General features: G+C 51.9%; 1 protein-coding gene and 1 non-coding gene across 6 annotated transcripts in view; both read right to left on the bottom strand.

The window, feature by feature from the left end:
• Window positions 1-7,528: 7,528 nt before the first annotated feature.
• MEF2D (myocyte enhancer factor 2D) overlaps window positions 7,529-20,258 on the bottom strand; it is a 35,284-nt gene continuing 22,554 nt past the window's right edge. For 3 of the 5 annotated variants that reach the window (XM_054551164.2, XM_054551170.2, XM_054551166.2), the window contains 6 exons: window positions 18,796-18,986; window positions 18,273-18,293; window positions 16,879-17,008; window positions 10,094-10,334; window positions 9,305-9,611; window positions 7,529-8,968 (listed from right to left, as the gene is read on the bottom strand). In XM_054551164.2, coding sequence (XP_054407139.1) covers window positions 8,957-8,968; window positions 9,305-9,611; window positions 10,094-10,334; window positions 16,879-17,008; window positions 18,273-18,293; window positions 18,796-18,986 — 902 coding nt within the window. In that variant the 3' untranslated portion in view covers window positions 7,529-8,956. The remainder of the gene's footprint in view (window positions 8,969-9,304; window positions 9,612-10,093; window positions 10,335-16,878; window positions 17,009-18,272; window positions 18,294-18,795; window positions 18,987-20,258) is intronic. The other 2 variants (XM_054551176.2, XM_024252607.3) reach the window with 2 other exon arrangements.
• LOC112130874 (U4 spliceosomal RNA) lies at window positions 11,381-11,518 on the bottom strand. Its single transcript, XR_002913052.1, has one exon. It is a non-coding gene; the product is annotated as a U4 spliceosomal RNA (small nuclear RNA).

Below are 20,258 nucleotides of genomic sequence, written 5' to 3'. Positions count from 1 at the left end.
TTTTTTCCCAAGACAGAGTCTTGCTCTGTCACCCATGCTGGAGTGCAGTGGCACGATCTTGGCTCACTGCACCCTCCGCCTGCCAAGTTCAAGCAGTTCTCCTGCCTCAGCCTCCCGGGTAGCTGGGATTACAGGTGTGCACCACCACACCCGGCTAATTTTTGTTTTTGTTTTTTTTGAGGAGTCTTGCTCTGCTGCCTAGGCTGGAGTGCAGTGGCACGATCTTGGCTCACTGCAACCTCTGCCTCCCAGGTTAAAGCGATTCCCCTACCTCAGCCTCCCGATTAGCTGGGACTACAGGCGCCCGCCACCACACCCGGCTAATTTTTTGTATTTTTAGTAGAGATGGGGTTTCACCACGTTGGTCAGGCTGGTCTCGAACTCCTGACCTCGTGATCAGCCCAGCTTGGCCTCCCAAAGTGCTGGGATTACAGGCTTGAACCACTGCGCCTGGCCTAATTTTTGTATATTTAGTAGAGACGGGGTTTCACCATGTTAGCCAGGCTAGTCTTGAACTCTGACCTCAGGTGATCCACCCACCTCGGCCTCCCAAAGTGCTGGGATTACAGGTGTGAGCCACCGTGCCCGGCCGGCAGTGCGTTTTTAAAAGGAGCTTCAGTACGGTTGTAGAGAGAAAACAGAAACTGGTACCTACATTTCCAGGTAAAATGAGGTAGGTGCTATAAAGAAGGGGCAGATTCCTGGCCGGGTGCGGTGGCTCATTCCTGTAATCCCAGCACTTTGGGAGGTCGAGGAGGGCACATCATGAGGTCAGGAGATCGAGACCATCCTGGCTAACATGGTGAAACCCTGTCTCTACTAAAAATACAAAAAATCAGCCGGACGTGGTGGCGGGCGCCTATAGTCCCAGCTACTCAGGAGGCTGAGGTAGGGGAATCGCTTGAACCTGCAAGGCGGAGCTTGCAGTGAGCCTAGATCATGCCACTGCACTAGTGAGCCTAGATCATGCCACTGCACTCCAGCCTGGGTGACACAGCAAGACTCCATCTAAAAAAAAAAAAAAAAAAGAAGGGGGCAGATTCCTAAGACACTTCATTGGAGGATACCACAGCCAGCTGGGCAGGACAGGGGAGGGAGAGAAATCAGGAAAAGTTTCATGATGGGAAAATTGTAGGAGTAAAACCTTAAAGATAGGAAGGGTTGCGAAAATAGAAATAGGCGTGGTAGAGCAGTTTTTTGCTAGACTTCTTCTTACCTAAACCAAGTAAATTCATCTATTTTCATGTCTTTGACTAGTAGCAGTAGTAAGTATTCTCTTCAGTATCTACAACACTCATTTTTTCTCCATCCTTCTGTCTACGCCTTCCTTGGATGTAGGCTCTCACTATTTCTACTTGTAGAGGATCCTGACAGGCCATTTGCCTCCAATGTGGCATTCCTTTCCAGTTGATTTTCAGCATTACTGTCAGAGGGGAACTTTTACTGGCAGGAGCTTTCTGAAATGCAAGTTTGGTCAAATCCCTCCTCTACTTAAAATCTTTTGATGACCAAACATCTTCTGCAGAATAAAGTCCAAGTCTTGGCAATCAAGGCCCTTCATAATGGGGCCTCTGCCTACCTCTTCGGTTCAATGTGCTGTTCCTTTGACGTGCACCACAGTATTTGATTTCCTGAAGCCACCATAGTCTCTCCATACCTTATGTGTTATTCCTGCCATAAGGAATGTCTTCCTTACTCTCATTTGCCCAGGCGACTCCTATATGTCTTCAAAATCCAGCTCAAGCACCACCTCTAAGAAGCCTCCTCTCATTTTCATTAGTTTGGATTTGGGTGTACCACATCTCTGATCCCAAAAGCCCACTTACATTCTTTCTATGTGACATTTAACACAGACTCAAGTATAAACTGTTGGTTAACTTGCCTCTTGTGGCCATTAGACTGTGAATTGCCTAGAGGTAGGAGCTATCTCATTCCTGTCCCCCCAGTGCCTAACACAAGGTTTCACACAGTATGTTTGTTGGATTTCAGACAGTTTATGGTGTGAGCCATACCACAAAGGATCTGTCAGGGAACTGATAGGGCTGTCTGGTCTGCCTAGAGTTCAAGGGATGCAGAGGGAGCCATAGGGACTAAGCCTGGAAAAGAGGTTGTGCTGGCTCTTTGAAGGCCTTGGGAGCAAGGCCAAGGAGTTAGGACTTTAGATGGTGGGCAGTGGAGAACCATGACATGTTAGATTATCAGAGCTGGGCCAAAGATGGGGAGGATGGATTGGAAAGGGGGAAGGGGGGGGGGATGAGAGAAAACAAGCAGCTATTAGCTCTGTTTTATAGAAACAGAGGCTTAAGAAGAATGTGACTACCCAAGACCACACAGCTGGTAAGTGGCAGAACTAGGAGTTGAACCAGTTAGTTCTGGACTATGCCAAGTTCAGAGATCCTTGTGCCACACCAACAAGGAGTATACAGTAGATCAGGCTTCAAGGTTGTCCAAGTGTGAGAGGGATACTTTATCAGTCAGGATAGGTTATATTGCAGACACAGTACTCAAAATCACTGTAGTTTAACAAAACAGAGTTACTTTCTATTCACACAAAGTCCACTCGTGCTGGACAAAACCTTAGGGCAGCTTAGCAGTCTAGGCTGCTTTGATCTGCTAGTGCTCCTTAACACGTGCTTCTGCAATTCCCACAACAGGGAAAGAGTGTTTGAAGAATCAGGCACTAGCTGCATTTCAGAAGGGACACACATTACTTCCCATTATAGGCTACTGCCCAGAACTAGCCCAATAACCCCACTTGATTATACAGGGACTGGGATGCGCGGCCTTTTGTGTGTCCAGGAAGGGAAGAGAACAGGAAATATGTGTGGGCAATACTAATGCCTACCCAAGACATCGTGGAATGATGCCTATAAGGAAGGAGGTACAGGCCAGGCCAGTCTGAGGAACCAACAGCAGATATGCAGAAGAGAGTGGTCCTCTCTTCATGGCGGTGGCTGAGCTACAGTGTACACTGTACCCGTGGGTTCTCACCTGTACCAATGTCTGCAGAATTTTGGGAACTACAAGGACAGAGGAGAGGATGACCTCACTCAGATGGTGGTTGGCAAGAGGCCTCAGTTCTTTGCCATGTGGGCCTTTCCATAGGGCTGCTTAAGTGTGCTACAGTATGGGATCTGGCTTTCTCCAGGGCAAATGAGAGAGAGAGAGAGAGAGAGAGAGAGAGAGGGAGGGAGAGGGAGAGAGAGAGACCATGACTTAGCGAGAGACAGAGAGTAGAGCCATGACTTAGCCTTGGAAGTCACATGCCATCACTCTGCCTTTTTTAATTGGACACACATACCAACCATGATTCACTGAGGGAGGAGACCACACAAGGGCATGAATACCAGGCAGGGATAATTGGAGGTCATCTTGGAAGCTGCTACAGGGGAGCAGGTAACCAACAAGGAGCCTCGTCTAGAGGGTGGTATCCTCTTAACCCCTTCCTGCTCAGCTCATCTTTCCTCTCTGCCTCTACTGAGGGAGAAGTGAGGGGAAGACTGCAATGACCTTATGAGGGAAGCAGGACCAGTACAGATGGTCATCGGCATTTTGCAGATGAGGAAACCCAAGGCATGAAGCCTGACTCCTGTGTGCTCCCACAACAGCCTACATGTGTAGCACCCACAGCCTTAACCATGCTTCATGGATTTTAGGTGTTCTTAGGCCTGTCTCTGCCATTGTATATGGCCCCTCGCACTCCACGTTCGCCTCTGCAGCACCTGGGCTAGGTACAGAGAAGCAGCCACACCCTGTTCAGAGGAAGCCAAGCCGGATCTGCTTTCCTCCACAGCCAATGCATCTGCCCCAGGGCATGGCTGTGCCAGGTATGAGGGAGGAGGCAGGGTTGTTTTTTTTTTTTTTTTGAGATGGAGTTTCACTCTTGTTGCCTATGCTGGAGTGCAATGGCACGATCTCGGCTCACCACAACCTCCGCCTCCCAGGTTCAAGCAATTCTCCTGCCTCAGCCTCCCTAGTAGCCAGGATTATAGGCATGTGCCACCATGCCCGGCTAATTTTGTATTTTTAGTAGAGACGGGGTTTCTCCGTGTTGGTCAGGTTGGTCTCGAACTCCCGACCTCAGGTGATCCCGAGGCCCGCCTTGGCCTCCCAAAGTGCCGGGATTACAGGCGTGAGCCACCGCGCCCGGCCTTTTTTTTTTTTTTTTTTTTTTTGAGATGGAGTCTTGCTCTGTTACCCAGGCTGGAGTGCAATGGCATAATCTCGGCTCACTGCAACTTCTGCCTCCTGGGTTGAAGCGATTCTCCTGCCCCAGCCTCCCAGGTAGCTGGGACTACAGATGCACGCCACCACGCCCAACTAATTTGTGTATTTTTAGTACAGATGGGGTTTCGCCGTGTTGGCCAAGCTGGTCTCGAACTCCTGACTTCAGGTGATCTGCCTGCTTCAGCCTCCCAAAGTGCTAGGATTACAGGCGTGAGCCACCGTGACCGGCCAAGGAGGCAAGTTTAAGAGAAGACCACCCTGGCTGGAAGGCATGGCGGAGTGGGGTGGGGTGGTCCTGTGGGGTGTGTCAGGTGGGGACAGAGAGGCTCCTTGGCACTGTTAAAGCACTTTGAAAGGGCAAGAGCAGCTTCCTCTGCTGGAGGGACGCATGCTGTGAGGAGCATGAGGGTGGAATCCACCTGTGCCTAACATAGTGCCCGGGCAAGTCTCTGCTGAGGAAGGCTTTCAGCAGTCAAAGGTCCTCACCGTGCCAACTCTCACCCCCAACACCATTCTGGTTTGAACTCAACCTTGGGTGGCATTTCTATTTTTGTGTCCCAGAATCCCTCCTGAGGCTTCTAGCTGGGAAACCCCTCCTTAGTGTGGGCTGGGGCTGCCTCCTTCTGACAGAACAGTTAGAAGAAATTCTCACCTGAAAACCCCACCTGAAAACCCCACCTGAGACATGTGGAAGTGCCCCGCCCCGCAGGCCGCCCCCCATTCTTCCCTGCTGAGATGAAGCACTGCCTCTCACCCTGATGGGGCCTTCCCATCCTCGCGGCACCAAAGAAACCAAAACCCACGCCGAAGTATCAGAAACGTGTATTCTTTTTCTTTTAATAGTAAACCTCTTTACAACAAATATAGTGAAAGAGTTTTCAAACAAAACTCATAAGAATCTCGAGGACTTTGTCTTTTCTTATTGTGTAGAATACTAAGAAAGCATCACCATACAGCACGAAAAGAAATATTGAAAACAAATCAACAGCCTCACACTTGGACTCGCCCTGCCCCAGGACCCAGGAAGAGCCCCAGGAGTGTGGGTGATTGTCAGGTGTGGGGGTGGGGCACCTCCATGGCCCGTCCTGCCCCTCCCTTCCTCTTCCTCACCACCTCCCTCCCTCTGGAGAATGGGGAAGAGGAGAGAATCCAGATTCTCCATTCCAGCCTCCCTCCCCCCATACAAATACCATTCCTTCTACCAACTGCTTTAAGGGGTGGGGAGAGGCAGCAGAGGGGAGAACAAGGAGTTCCCAGGCTCCATGTCTCCTCCCCTCCGCGAAAGCCTAAACTTACCCCTCACCCCACCCCAGGGGATTCCAAAGAGTCAGTTAAAAATATATAGAGATATAGATATTTCTAGATACACTTTTACATTTCTGTCTCTCCAAACAAATAAATAATCAGCAAGAGAAGGTGCATTACTTCCTTCCTGTCCAAGGTGGGGAGGGCTGGGAGGGGGTCAGGGGTCAGTCTTGCTGCACTGAGTGTGCTGTTGAGGGGGGAGGATGGTGTGCTCCATTGAGGTGGTGGGGGGGGGGTCCTCTTGCCCACTGTCCCTGAAAGCTGTGGGAAACCTGGGGAGGGGGAGGGCCATTAGATGACTCCAGTGGTTACTTTGGCAAATGCCCAGTTCTTCAGAGGGAGTGGGTGGAGACAAATTTGGCTTGAGAGGAAGAAGACATTAAGTCCCCATCTGAGGTCTGGGTTCCCAGGGACCCATTCATCTGGCCGCCCAGGAGCCCCTACCCACAAGAGAAACCTTCAGATACTGAACTGCAGAAATGTCACATATTCACAGACCACCCCGTCCCCAGGGACAGAGAAGAAAGGACACTGAAACATCCACACATGGTAATCAAAAGCCAGGTTTGCCTTTATGAGGCAGAGGGCAAAACTGGTGAATATTGCACCGTGAACTGCAGGGGCCCTCACCCCCACCCCGTGTTTAATGGTGGCCAAGCCCAGCCTAGAAAGGTGGGCAGACTAATGGTGGGAATAGCCTGAGAAGGGAAGGCCATTCATTCATTTATTGAGCACCTATCATTCAACTATTCACCCATTCAGCATTTACTGAGTGCCTACTATGTGCCAGGCACTGGGTGAGGCTCTGGGGATGCATGCATGAACAAGATTACACCCTGGCTTCTTTCAAGCCCTGGATCGAGGCTCATCAGTTTTTGAAACTCCCTCTAGAAGCCTGCAGGAGAGGTGGGAAGGCTGGACATGCTGCCCCCACCCAGTCAGCGGATTGGGGTTAAGAGTGAGTAAGAACGGATCACTGCTCAGCTGAGGGAGAAGCTTCACGGAGGAAGAGGGACTTGAGTTTTGCTCTGAAAGCAGGTCTGGGGTTGGGGAAAGAGGGTACTCCAGGAACTGTGTGTCAAGTGTGGGCGACTAAGTGGACATATGTGGGTGGAAGCAGAGGTCCCTGGAGGGAGAGGCCCTGGCAGAGGTAGGGCTGCAGGGAGAAGCACAGAGGGCTGCCAATCCCCCCAACTGCAGTTCGATGTGTCAGAGATGAGGGTGAACACAGGGAAAGGAGCAGGGAAGACGGGAGTTGGGGTCCCAGGGCTGTGGAGCTGGAGCAGCCAACTCTCCCTTTGTAAACACACACCAGGCACACTCAGACACAGAGATGCCCCTAGAGCTCCAGTCACACAGATTTGCATACACACCCAGCCAGGGTCAGAGACACACAGAGGCACACCCGTGCAACCAGACACACACATAAATACAAAGGTACACCCGTGCAATCAGACATACACACACACACACACACACACACATAAATACAAAGCTACACTCAGACACATAAACACCAGATGCCCTCATGAACACACTCAGGTACACGTGTGTACCTGCGTAGAGGCCCCTCTGCTTCTGGTTCCTTCCCTGCATCAAGTATGGGAATACTGCAAGAGGCTGGGTCATAGAGGTGGGCAAAGACGGTCGGCTAACACAAAACTGGGCCTTGTCTAACTCTACTCTCCAACTGGGAGGAAACCCCAAGGGAGCACCGCACCCCTTGGGCAGAGGAGCTGGGCTTGTGTGAAGGAGTGGGGCAGACAGTCTGCCTGCCCACGTCACCCCAGGCCAGGCCCCTTAGGGCGGGGGGTGATCCTAGAGAGCAGGCTGGGGGCCTGCCCCCTCTGGTTTGATCTCCAATCCTGCCTGAGGTCTCAGGACCCCGTGCTTCGGCTGCCCCTGGGCCCCTTGCCCACTGCCCCACTGAGGAGGCAGCAGGGAGGGGCGGACTCAGAGGAGGGGAGGGGAGCAAGAACAACAGCAGAAGAATCTCGTCTGTACAGTACGGGCCGTTTGAGTCATTATTATTACAATATACTTTGACAAAAATAGAATCTCATTTCATATCAATACAACAACAACAACAAAAAACAGTTTCCTGGACTGTTACACCGCTAACGTTTTCCAAAGGTCGCTATTTACAATTACAGTAGCCAAGAGGGAAGGTGGGATGCAGCCTGGAGGTGGTGGGACAAGGAGGTAGCCAGAGACAATGGGGGCGCCAAGAGCAAGGAGGTGGGGTCAGGAGCAGAAGGAGCTAACAGGAGAAGCTAGGGAGAGGGACCAAGGAGGAATGAGGGAGGTGGGACCTCTACGGACCCATCCGTAGGCCCTCCCACCCCACAGACCATCCCAGTGTTGACTCCCCCAGGTAGTGTGCGTGCAAGGCCAAGGACGTCCCCTCACCACACTCGCCCCAATGAAAGAGCTCTGGCCTGGAGCACCCCAGGGAAGTCCAGGCGGACTCTCGCCCCAGCCACCTCACTGAAGACCCTCTCCCCATTCTCCCTGCACATTGTGGCCAGCTTTACAGGGCTGGCGTCAACTGAGGGGTGGGGAGCTATTGCACTGTATATCTTAGAGAAAAGCTGGGGAAGGGAGGGGCCCAATTTGCCCCCTGCCTAGCCCTTCTGCCCTCCTCAGCCCTCTCCTCATGGCTCTCTGTCTTTCTCTCCAAATGTGCTTCCAGAGAGGCCCCCACCTCAAACCCCTGTCTCCAGCCTCAGATTCCCAGGCTGCCTTCCCAGCCCAAAGCTCAGCCAGCACCCACACACCTTGGGGGTGCAGCACACACAAGAATTAGTGCAGGTGTGGCACGTGTGTGTGCAGGGGCATTTGGGGGCCAGGCTTAGGTATTCTGCTCCATGTGCCTATGGCTACATGAACCCAAAAACAGAGACCCTTTTCAGAACCTCTGCCTCACTTTCCCCTTGAAACACAAACCCACCCAACAAGCCCACTTTGGGGTTTCAGTCTAGAGTGTGGGTTTCTGTTGCTTGGTAGTTTTTTGGTTATTTCCCTCTATCTGGGGGTGGGGTGGGAGGGCTCCACATGCAGGGCTCGGCACCTGTCCTTTCCCAAAGGCCTATTGGGCCCCCCACCCCCTTCCTGCAGCATATGTGTACAACGTGCAAAGTGTCCCCCCTTCCCGCGAAAAAGAGAGCCCCCCAGCCAGTGAAAATGGTGGGGGGTACAGAAAGAGGGGATGAGAGCATCCCCCTCTCCAAAGCGAGAATCCAAATTAAAAAAAATATAATAATAATAATAATATAATAATTATACACAAATGTAACCGTCAACAGGACACGAAGCACAAGAAAGGAAGTGGGGGTCGAGCGGGAGGAGCCCGGGGCAGGGAAGGGCGGGCGGTGAGATTGTCAACTCTTCATCAGGGAGGCTGAGAGGAGGGGAGTGGGAATCGTCACTTTAATGTCTGTGAAGAGAGGAGATGGAGAAGGGGGTGTGAGGGGGTGGCCCAGGCTTCGGGTATGCACCCCCCACTCCCCTCTCCCCATAGGGCCAGGATTCTAGTGGCAGGGCCAGCTGTGAGGGGAAGAAGTCATCGAGCAGAAGGACTGATGCTGGAGGGAGGGAGAAGATGGGCCTTTGGCAGGTGTGAAGGGGTGTTGGTGCTGCCCTAGAAGGGCTGGCGGAAGGGGTAGCCGGCCACAAGGCCTCTTGGGTGGGAAATAAAACAGGTTAGGGGGCAAGTGGGGCAGTCCCTGGGTGTAGCAGACACTGGCAGACAGGAAAGGTGATGCTACAGTACCCAGGTATCAAGCCGCATCCTCTTCACAGCTGAGCCCTCAGCCTCAGGCTCTGGGGCTGGGCGCAGCAGGCCCAGTGTGGGCCCGAAGTCCCCCCGTCCGTCATCCCGGTCCCCCGTCTCATAGGATCCCCCGGCTGGGCTGCTGAGACCATCGCCAGGCTCAGGGCGGGCAGCTGGGAACACAGCTGGAGGGGGAGGCGCAGGGCTGCGCTCACGGCTTGGGGACACCGGTTCTGACTTGATGCTGATGTGGGGGTGGGTGGTGACTGTGAGGGCAGCACCCACGTGGGGCAGGGGGCTGCCCGGGCTGGAGGCAGGCAGTGGAAATGGGGTACAAGGGATAAAAACAGAGGGGGTGAGTGACAGAACAAGTGATAGGACACCAGACAGAAAGTGAGAGAGAACAGAGGATGAGAATATGGGGGATGGGGTGTTGGGGAGAGGCAATTGGATGGAAAGTGATCAGAAGAGGGTCGAATGAAGGGAAGAGAAGGGAAATAAGAAATATTAGTTCTCTTTCCATCCCATGTCATCTTCTGCAACACAGGGCCCCCCACCTCCCACTCCCTACCCTGGGGCTGGCTCTCAGAAGGGGTTCAGGGTGAGCCTCTTCGGTCTGTACAAGAGACCCCAGGGGTGCCACTGTTGCCTAACAGACTGTGCAGTGCACAGACTCATAGGATGTCCACTAGAGCCCTGCAGGGAACCCAACTCCCAAGAGGTCCCTCCTCTTCCCGCTCCTCAATTCTCCCTTCCCACACACTCACATGGAGTCTCCCCAAGACTCACATGAGGTTGCTGAGAGATACAGGGACCAGGTGGGACTGTTGCTGAGGTGGCTGTTGCGGCTGCTGAGGCTGCTGTGGCTGTGGCTGCTGTGGCTGCGGTGGCTGCTGCTGTGGAGGCTGTGGCTGCTGCGGCTGCTGGGGCTGCTGTGGCTGTTGCCAGGCAGTGACATTGCCTAGCGACAGCCCCCCAGGTGAACTAAAGGCTGGTAAGGAGGAGAGCTCTGCACTGGTCAACTGGTAATCTGCATGGAGGAAAAGTGAGGATGAACCTGGAGTTGGGGAGAGCACACAGGCTCCTATGAGGGAGCTGCCTCCAGGAGGACTGTGGGGATGAGGGGACAGGGAGTGTGTAATGACAGATGTAAGGGATTCAAGAAGACCACAAAAATTCAGTGAAGATGGTACTCAGAGTTAAAGAAATCTAAGTCATAATAACCATGAGGTGCTGTGTTTTAACAGGATGAAAAGATGTGTGTGTGTTTTTTTTTTGTTTTTTTTTTCAGATGGAGTCTCACTCTATTGCCGAGGCTGGAGTGTAGTGGTGCGATCTTGGCTCACTACAACCTCTGCCTCCCACGTTCAAGCAAATCTCCTGCCTCAGCCTCCTAAATGGCTGGGATTACAGGCACACGCCACCACACCCAGCTAATTTTTGTATTTTTAGTAGAGATGGGGTTTCGCTATGTTGGCAAGGCTGACCTCAAGTGATTCGCCCGCCTCAGCTTCCCAAACTCCTGACCTCAAGTGATTCGCCCGCCTCAGCCTCCCAAAGTGCTAGGATTACAGGCATGAGCCACCGCATCCAACCAAGAGGTGGTTTTTAAAAATAGTGTTGAACTTAAAAAAAAAAAAAAAAAAATCAGCTGGGCGAGTGGCTCATGTCTGTTAATCCCAGCACTTTGAGAGTTCAAAGCAGAAGGATCACTTGAGCCCAGAGTTTGAGACCAGACTGGGCAACATAAGGAGATTCCATCTCTACATGTAACTTAAAAACTAGCTAGGGTGGTGGCGTGCACTGTAGTCCCAGTTATTCAGGGGGCTGAGGCAGGAGACTTGCTTGAACCTGGGAGGTAGAGGCTGCAGTAAGCTATGATCATGCCACTGCACTCTAGCCTGTGGGATCTTGTCTCAAAAAAAAAAAATAATAATAATAATGTGTAGGTATCACTTTCATAATAACAATTAAAAATAAAAAGATGGAAAAAGATAAGTAGAGAAGGTCTATGTCTAACCGTCGTCTTTTTTCACCTGCCAAGTCTCCAATTGCCTTTTTTTTTTTTTGGTTCAGTCTCTGTAGAGACTGTCAAAAATTGCCAATGCCAATTATATTTCAAGTCATCATGGTGGGTATTGGTAAAGTTTTCAATTAGCAACTATCACACCTTGAATAAGCCTCATTGGCTATGATATCCCACTGCCCAAAGCTCCAATTGCCTTTCTAAGGTAGTGGGGAGCCCTGCTAAAAGCTTGGTGAATAGGGCTTCAGAGGCAAATCACTGCAACTACTATTCTACCTCCAGCACAGCCCCCAAGCCTCCTCAACTGTCAATACCTAAAATTTATAGCAGCAGGTTTCAGCTGCTGTGCCCACACACACATGTAAACACAGAGGACACAAGTCAGCCCCTGAGGCCTCATGCCCAAGGGGCAGAGGGGCTGCAAGGGTACCATGCCGGGAGCACAGCTGGCCAAGGTTCCAGCAGATCTCCCCATGAGGGGGTGTTCATTACGTCATAAAATGTCTACCTTAAAGAAGAAACTGATGTTTGCACTGTCACAGAATAAATAGAATCACGGAATGTTTCATGATTTACACAGCACTATTGTTTCATGCTGTATCCTGTTTGGGACAGTTTAGAAAATATCCTCCCTAGTTCAAGACCAGCCTGGCCAACATGGTGAAACCCCATCTCTATTAAAAATACAAAAAATTAGCCGGGTGGTGGCGCGCACCTGTAATCCCAGCTACTCGGGAGGTTGAGGCAGGAGAATTGCTTGAACCTGGGAGGTGGAGGCTGCAATGAGTGGAGATCGCATCACTGCACTCCAGCCTGGGTAACAGAGCGAGACTCTGTTTCAAAAAAAAAAAAAAAAGAAAGAAAGAAAGAAAGAAAATGTCCTCCCTGAGGCTGTACTGTGGTAGTGGGAGTGCTGTGATAGGGAACGCACCCCTCAATCATCCCAATACCCCACCACTATGCTATTACTCAGGGAGTCATTTGCTCCAGCCCTTTGTTTTTATGCAGGGAAGATAGTATTATCTCTGCAATATAGCAATAAGGTTAAAGGCATGAGCTATGAGGTCAAACTTCCAGGCTACCTCCACTTAGGCCATGTGACCTTGGGTAAGTTACTTACTCTGCCTATAAACTGGAGGTAATAATCCTACTTACATCACACAGCTGTTGTGAGGACTGAGCAAGTTAATACACAAAAAGCATGTAGAACAGTATCTGGTTCATAGAAAACAATCAAAAGATTTACCTATTATTACTTTACAAATGAGGCAACTGCAGCCTCAAGTTTGAGGAACAGACTCCAGGTCATGGAGAAAGCCAGTGGCAGAGCTAAGACAGGACCCCAGGACTCTATTACCTTTAAATCTCTCTAGAGGGGGATCTGTGCTTGGCTCTAGTCTCCTAACGTTGGTCAGGAGTTTTGAAATGCTTATTGAAAAAGGAGAGCAAGGGCAGAAACGGGCCCTAGAGTCAACTATTTCTTTTCTTTTCTTTTTTTTTTTTTTGAGACAGAGTCTCGCTCTGTTGCCCAGGCTGGAGTGCAGTGGTGTGATCTCCACTCATTGCAGCCTCCACCTCCCAGGTTCAAGCAATTCTGCCTCAACCTCCCAAGTAGCTGGCGCGATCTCGGCTCACTGCAACCTCTGCCTCCCAGGTTCAAGCGCTTCTCCTACCTCAGCCTCCCGAGTAGCTGGGATTATAGGCGCACACCACCACGCCCGGCTAATTTTTGTATTTTTAGTAGAGACGGGGTTTTACCACGTTGGTCAGGCTGGTCTTGAACTCCTGACCTCGTGATCTGCCCACCTTGGCCTCCCAAAGTGCTGGGATTACAGGTGTGAGCCACCACGCCTGGCCAGAATCAACTATTTCTAACACTTGTTTTACAAACTAGGAAGCCAAGCCCAGAACAGTACAGTGCCTTGCCCAAGGTCCCTCAGTGAGTGAGTGGTGGAGACTAGCTCCCAGCCCTGCACTGTCCCACCAGATTCCAGCCCTATCTACTACTGGAAGGCTTGGCTCCCCAAGGAGGACCATGGCCCAAGGCCACCTGGCAGCCTACTGGTCTGCTCCCAGAGACACCACAGCCAGGCCTCTGCGGCCAGTGTCAACAAGGGGCCAGGCCCTCACATGAGGCATTACCATAGCCCGATTACCCCCAGCCAGAACTTGAACTGCAGCCAAGGACTGTAAACAGTGAATAACTAAACAGCAATGTGTTCACTGGGGTTTTGTTTATACACCTAGGGTCACCTGAAAACACCTGCTGTTTAAACTGAGATCTGCTTAGCTGCTCCTGTAACAAGAGGAAAGGGAGCCTGTGGTCTCTGAGAGGAGATGAGAAATCTCACACACTTCCCAGCAGGGCTCCAAGGGCGGCCCAGGGGCAGAAACTGCTTTCATGCCAGAATGAGAGATGAGAATCTTTAAGTCTAGCCTTCCTGAGTGCCGGTCCCAGGTTGGCTGACACCGACTAACTTTCGTCCTGCTTCACAAAAGACTGGGCCCAACAAGATGGCAGAAAAACAGAAAACCACCCTCACAGAGTACCTGATAAACAGCTCCAGAAAAGTGGTCTAAAAAGTGGTCTGAGCTGCCCTCCGCCAACTGTCCCTGTCCCCAGGCCACCTCACCCTCAGGGCTGGTTTTTCTGGTTGGGCTCCAGAGGCCCAGTGGCAGGGTGGGAAAAGCCTCATAGACCTCCTGTCTACCCACTCCTCTTACAGATGGGGAGACGGGCCCACAGCGTGTGTCTTCTGAAGCAGCCGTGTGTGAAGTTGCCAGGACACAGTAGCCTGGGGCTGGGCACACACATGGGTGCACACGCAAGGGAGAAAGGGCTCAAAGACACCTGGGTGGTAACTACACACAGACACACAAGCCAGAGTCTGGTCCCTCAACATGAGGCAGTCCCTCCAGCTCTCTTAACCTGCCACGAGGGGCTTTCCTACACAGAGGGCTGGGTTCTGGATTTTTCTTTTTTTCCCCTTTTTTTGAGACAAAAGTCTTGCTCTGTTGCCCAGGCTGGAGTGCAGTGGTGCAATCTCGGCTCACCGCAACCTCCGCCTCCCAGGTTCAAGCAATTCTCCTGCCTCAGCCTCCCAAGTAGCTGGGACTATAGGCGCGTGCCACCACGCTCGGCTAATTTTTTTTTTTTTTTGAGACGGAGTCTCACTCTGTCGCCCAGGCTGGAGTGCAGTGGCGTGATCTCGGCTCACTGCAACCTCTGCCTCCCAAGTTCAAGCGATTCTCCTGCCTCAGCCTCCCGAGTAGCTGGGATTACAGGCACATGCCACTACACCCCGCTTATTTTTTGTATTTTTAGTAGAGACAGGGTTTCACTGTGTTAGCCAGGATGATCTCGATCTCCTGACCTCGTGATCCGCCTGCCTCGGCCTCCCAAAGTGCTGAGATTACAGGCGTGAGCCACCGCGCCCAGCCTTTTTATGTTTGAACTTTTTTTTTTTTTTGAGAGGGAGTCTCGCTCTGTCGCCAGGCTGAAGTGCAGTGGTGCAATCTCAGCTCATGGCAACCTCTGCCTCCCGGATTCAAGTGATTCTCCTGCCTCAGCCTCCAGAGCAGCTGGGACTACAGGTACGCGCCACTACACCCAGCTGATTTTTGTATTTTTAGTAGAGACGGGATTTCACCATGTGGCTAGGATGGTCTCGATCTCTTGACCTCGTGATCCTCCTGCCTCAGCCTCCCAAAGTGCTGGGATTACAGGTGTGAGCCACCACGCCTGGCCTGGGTTCTGGATTTTTACATGTGGGGAGGAGGTGGGATTTTGTGGTTATTTGCACTGGTGGCTGGTTCAACTCTGGGAGGCTTGGGGAACGGGGAGAGGTTTATGAGTCTTTTGGTCCAGACTAAACTCATCATAGGAACTGGCCTGACATAACCATTCACATGTGAGAGAACCTGAGGAAGGCAGAGGTCTCTAGCTGGAAAGAGCCCAGGTTCCCCAGCCACATGAATGCTCTGAAACAAGGGGACAAGGCATTTCCTTATTGGCAAGTCCTTCTTGACACAGTGGCTTAGAGTACAGGCAAGGATGGCTGAGAGTATCACAGACTGTTCCTGTGCAGGTGTTAGTGGGTGGGTGACACAGGCCAGGATGGCCCTAGGGACCCAGGACAGCCCGCGCACTGGGTGTCCTATCTGAATTCTTATATCCAGAGACCTTTCTCATGTCCTTAAGTGACTCTTTACCTTCAGATCCCCTCTCTAACCTTCTTCCCTCTTCCTCCTTCCTTCCCCCCATCATCATTCCAGCACCATGCCAAAATTAGAGGAGAGACGCTGTTCTTCCCCCTCTGCCTTGCCCTGGAGCCCCCATTTGGCTTTCCCAGGAAGCTAGCAAACTGACCCTGACTGTGCTTTCTCTCTGGTCTCCTCAGCCTCCCTGTCTCTTTTCTCCCTTATTCCTTCATTCTCTTCCAGGAAGCTTTTGTGAACTGACCACGTCCCCCTCACCACTCCCCATACCTGGAGCCTAGAGATTGGTCAACCTGAATGATCTGCAGACCTGCCTCTGTCCTGTCTCGTCCTCAGGCTGCAGGCTTTCTGAGGACAGGGGCTCCCTCCTCCATTAAGTACTATTTAAAAAATAAACAATGCTGGCCAGGCACGGTGGCTCATGCCTGTAATCCCAGCACTTTGGTGGATCACTTGAACTCAGGAGTTCGAGACCAGCCCAGGCAACATGGCAAAAACCTGTCTCTACTAAAGATACAAAAATTAGCTGGGCATGGTGGCGCATGCCTGTAATCCCAGCTACTCAGGAGGCTGAGGCATGAGAATCACCTGAACCCAGGAAGTAGAGGTTGCAGTGAGCCAAGGTCACAACACTGCACTCCAACCTGGGTGACAAGAGTGAGACTACCTCAAAAAAACAAAAACAAACAAACAAAAAACCAATGCCTAGTTAAATTTGAATTTCAGATGAAACAATGCATAATTTGTTAGCATGAGTATGTCTTTGGTGCTGGGCACAGTCGGTAGCACGCACTTTGGGAGACTGAGGCAGGAGGACTGCTTGAGACCAGGAATTTGAGACTAGCCTGGGCAAGAGAGACCTTGTCTGTACAAAAAAAATTTAAAAGTAGCCAGGCATGAGGGCATGTGCCTGTAGTCCCAGCTACTCAGGAGGCTGAGGCAGGAGGATCACTTGAGCCCAGGAGTTCAAGGCTCTAGTGAGCTAGGATGGCACCACTGTACTCCAGTCTGGGTGACAGAGTGAAACCCTGTTCCAAAAAAAAAAAAAAAAAACCCAAAAATAAAATATGTCTTTGGGACATACATTAGCAGAAGAATGTCTTTGGGACATATTTGTACTAAAAAACTACTTGTTTTATCTGAAATTCAAATTTAAACGCATTCTGTGCTTTTATTTGCTAAATCTGTTAACCATAATTAGGTGGGGGCTCCCCCAAATCAATAGCTCTCCTCAGATGGGGTCTGTCCAGGGGATATCTAGCATTTCTGTCTGGTCACTTGCCTGCCCCAAGCCCAAGTGCACACATGCACATGTCACATGAACACTCACCTGTGTTGTAGGCAGTGGGCATGGAAGAGAAGGGGAGGCCCTGGCTGAGTAAACTCGGCGTTGCCACAGAAACCACTGGGGTGGTGAGCGAATGGGTAGACTGGGAGACCCCAAGGCGCTGGACATTGTTCTGTAGGAGAAAACTGTCCGTCAGGAGGTGGCTGATAGGTGGGCAGCTTTATGCTGGCCCTCCATCCCAAGGCCAAGGTGGGGTCCCTGAATCCCAAAGCCAAGGCGGGGTGCCTTAGCACGGAGGCCCCCACAGATATACAAACACACGTTGGTGCATTCACAGAGACACTCAGATCCATGGAGGGAAACATGCACACACAGATTCACTGACACCAACACACGTGCAAAGATGAAGGCACGTGTACTGGCCCTGTGGCCCCAGCACCAACACTTGCCCAGCCTCCCAGTGCAGAGTGAGGGAAGGGAGACATCGTCCATCCCCTGTCTCTCTGGAGCCCACTCTCCATCCATCACACCGCAGCACACGCCCCGGCAGAGGCGTGCTGGCATCTGCGAGGGGAATGTGGGGCCTGGCGTGGCGTGTGCCTGCGCGTATGCACACACGTGTGCGGGGCTGTCAGCTCCATCTGCCGCTGAGTCACTTGTTTATTCTAACTCCACGCTGGGGCCGAGACTGCCTCCGTGTTGGCCGCCAAAGCCTGCCTGCCTTTTCCAGCCTCTCTGGCCTCCCGTCAGGGAGTTGGGGAGGGAGGAGCCCCCGCCCCACTCCTGGCTGGGGGTGAGTATGTAAGTGTGTGAGACAGAGGAGGAAAATGAGCAGCTGTGCATGCCTCTGAGTGCCCGTGTCATGGACTAAGTGCAGGAGGGAGCACAGGGAGACAGGGGAGGTGGGAAGCCGCCACCAAGAAGGACAAGTCCAGCCTGGGCCTGGGCGTTGGCTTCCCCTGAAACACCAACTTCTCCTTCCAGCTGACCTCCCTCCTAAGAAGGATCCTGTCCTGGATCCCAAGAAGGCAGTGTGGGCCTGAGTGGAGTCAGAGGACTAGTGGGATCCAGCCCCCTAGTCCAGGGTCTAGTCCAGGCATCAGGGTGGGACCTCTGAGCTCTGGGCTGGCCCACTCCCCCTTGCACACGTACATACAGAGAAAGGTGTGTCTGAATGAATGTAACACCACATGTTACATGCAGACATTCATGTACACACAGGCACACACACACACACGTCTGACCTCTCACCCCCACCCCATTCACCTCTGAATCCCACTTGGCACCTAAGCACAGCTCCTGGCAACTAAGCAAAGAAACAGCAACAGTCCACGCACAGGCGAGAGGCCAAGGACGCACACGTACTTCATGCTGGGGGACCGCAGAGCAATACCCAGAATTCAAGGCCACAGCAAACAGCTCACAGCCTCACTTACCAGATCTAAATGGTCCTCAGTCTGAGAGCAGAAATAAAACCAAGGGGATGTTCAGTCTCTGGCCGCTGCCCTCCCCCACACCTCTGTCCCCACAGCTGTTCCAGTCACCTCTCTGCATAAGAGTAGGATGGCTCTACCCAGCCTACAAAGGCAGAGCTCTTCACTGTCCTGACTCATTTCCAGAGATGCTCCATCCTGATCTCCACCAGTTAGGAAATGCTCACCATCTAATCCCCATCCCTCCTGCTATAGTGGCAAATCCTTTCTATGATCCTCCCCACCACAGAACCTTCTCTCTCACCTCCTGCCCCTTTTACTGCCTTCGGCTGGTACTTCTTGTGTTGCAACCTCTTAAAAGGCCCTCTGGGAAGAAAAAACTCATAAAAAGCCATGGTTCCACGATTTCTCTTGGGAAGTCCTAACTGCTGGCTAGCCTTCATCTCTCCTGCTAGAGGTCTGCTCTTTCCCCTGTCCCTACTCTTCCATTCCCCAGCCCCCACCCTTGGCCCAGACACCCACTTACCAAGTGATGCATTAACCCCTTTCCTGCCTGGGAAGTGATGACTCGCAGGTCGGGCTTGCGGCTGGGGGCTCCAAGCTGGGTGCTGTGGGTGGGTGGGGGTGGAGACTTGGCAGGGATGACCTTGTTTAGGCTGTTGCCATTGGCCACAGGGAGGAGGCCAGGGGAAGCCCGAGCACTGACGTAGCCATTCCCTGGAGAAGTGACAACATGAGGGTAAAAGGAAAAACATGGGCCTATCCTTCAGCCCTATTAACTTCCCCACACCAATACTTCTGTTACCCGGAACCTCTCAAAGCCATGCTTAGGCTTTGAGTGGGGGCTGAGCTAACTGATATTCCCTAAACACTTCATGTCTTGGGAATAATGGGAGGCAAGTACCCCTTACTCCTGAATCTTTAGGTTCGTTCCCCTAACTCCAAGCTACATGTAATAGGGCTTGGTGATGGGACTCTGAAGTCAGTGGGAAGAACTGGAAAGCAACCATTGCCTCTAGGCTCTGTGACGGCCAAGAGGTTCTTCTGTACCCAAGCCTCTCCCTGTCTTCTCTCTACTTTAGTCTCCACAGACAGGAAGTCCAGCATTTTTAGATCCCACAGTCTACCCTGGACAGGACCCACCATGACCAGGATGTGGAAGGGGTGGCAGCCTGGAATCTGGGCCTCACTGAGAAGCCTGGTCACCATGACAAACCAACAACCACTCGGACTGCTCCATTTGCCGTGAGCTGGGGGTGGATGATGTGATTTGGATCAACACGTGACAAGTTGCCCACAGCTTGGGAGAAACAAGCCATTCACTGTTGATGATGGTGCTATTGGCACTGGGAGACAGATAACACAGCCACCACCATAATTAGCCTGGTAACAACAAATGTAATAACTATCGTTTATATCTGCTCCATATTCTACAATCCACACAGGCCTTTCACACATGTATTATCTTATTTAATCCTCACATTAACTCTGCAAGACAGGCAGGACATTAGCCCTGTTCACAGAAGAGGAAACTAGAGCCTGCTTGGGAGAAGTGTAATGACCTGCCCAGGGCCACACAGCTGGCTGGAGGCCAAGTGACAGCTCTCTCCCACTTTCCACATGCTGGACTCAAGGGTCTCTATGGATCACTGCTCACTTGAGGTCTACAAGCATTTCTGGACTTCTCCTTGAAGAGGGTGACATACTCACCCACTCCTTTAATTTCCTGACCCTGTGACACAATTATCATCAGGGAGGTATTATATAGTGCCCCAAAACTGAGCTGGGGGATGCTGAGGTCCAAGGATGTGAGAGTGACCACAGTCAGAAATGCTTCCTTGCTCTGTCCCCTAAGAGCACGCTGTTGCCCTGGAAGTGTGTGCCTGCTTCCATCCCAATTCCCGGATCACTCTGGGAATGGCAGGAATGTCAGGGTGACGTCAATTGTGACATTCGAAGTCACAGTCACCCAGCCGGACAACGGCACAC

Source organism: Pongo abelii, chromosome 1 (assembly GCF_028885655.2).
Source record: "Pongo abelii isolate AG06213 chromosome 1, NHGRI_mPonAbe1-v2.0_pri, whole genome shotgun sequence".
NCBI lineage: Eukaryota > Metazoa > Chordata > Mammalia > Primates > Hominidae > Pongo > Pongo abelii.
The sequence above is the reverse complement of the archived record's forward strand: the minus strand, read 5'-3'. Positions and strand labels throughout refer to the sequence as shown.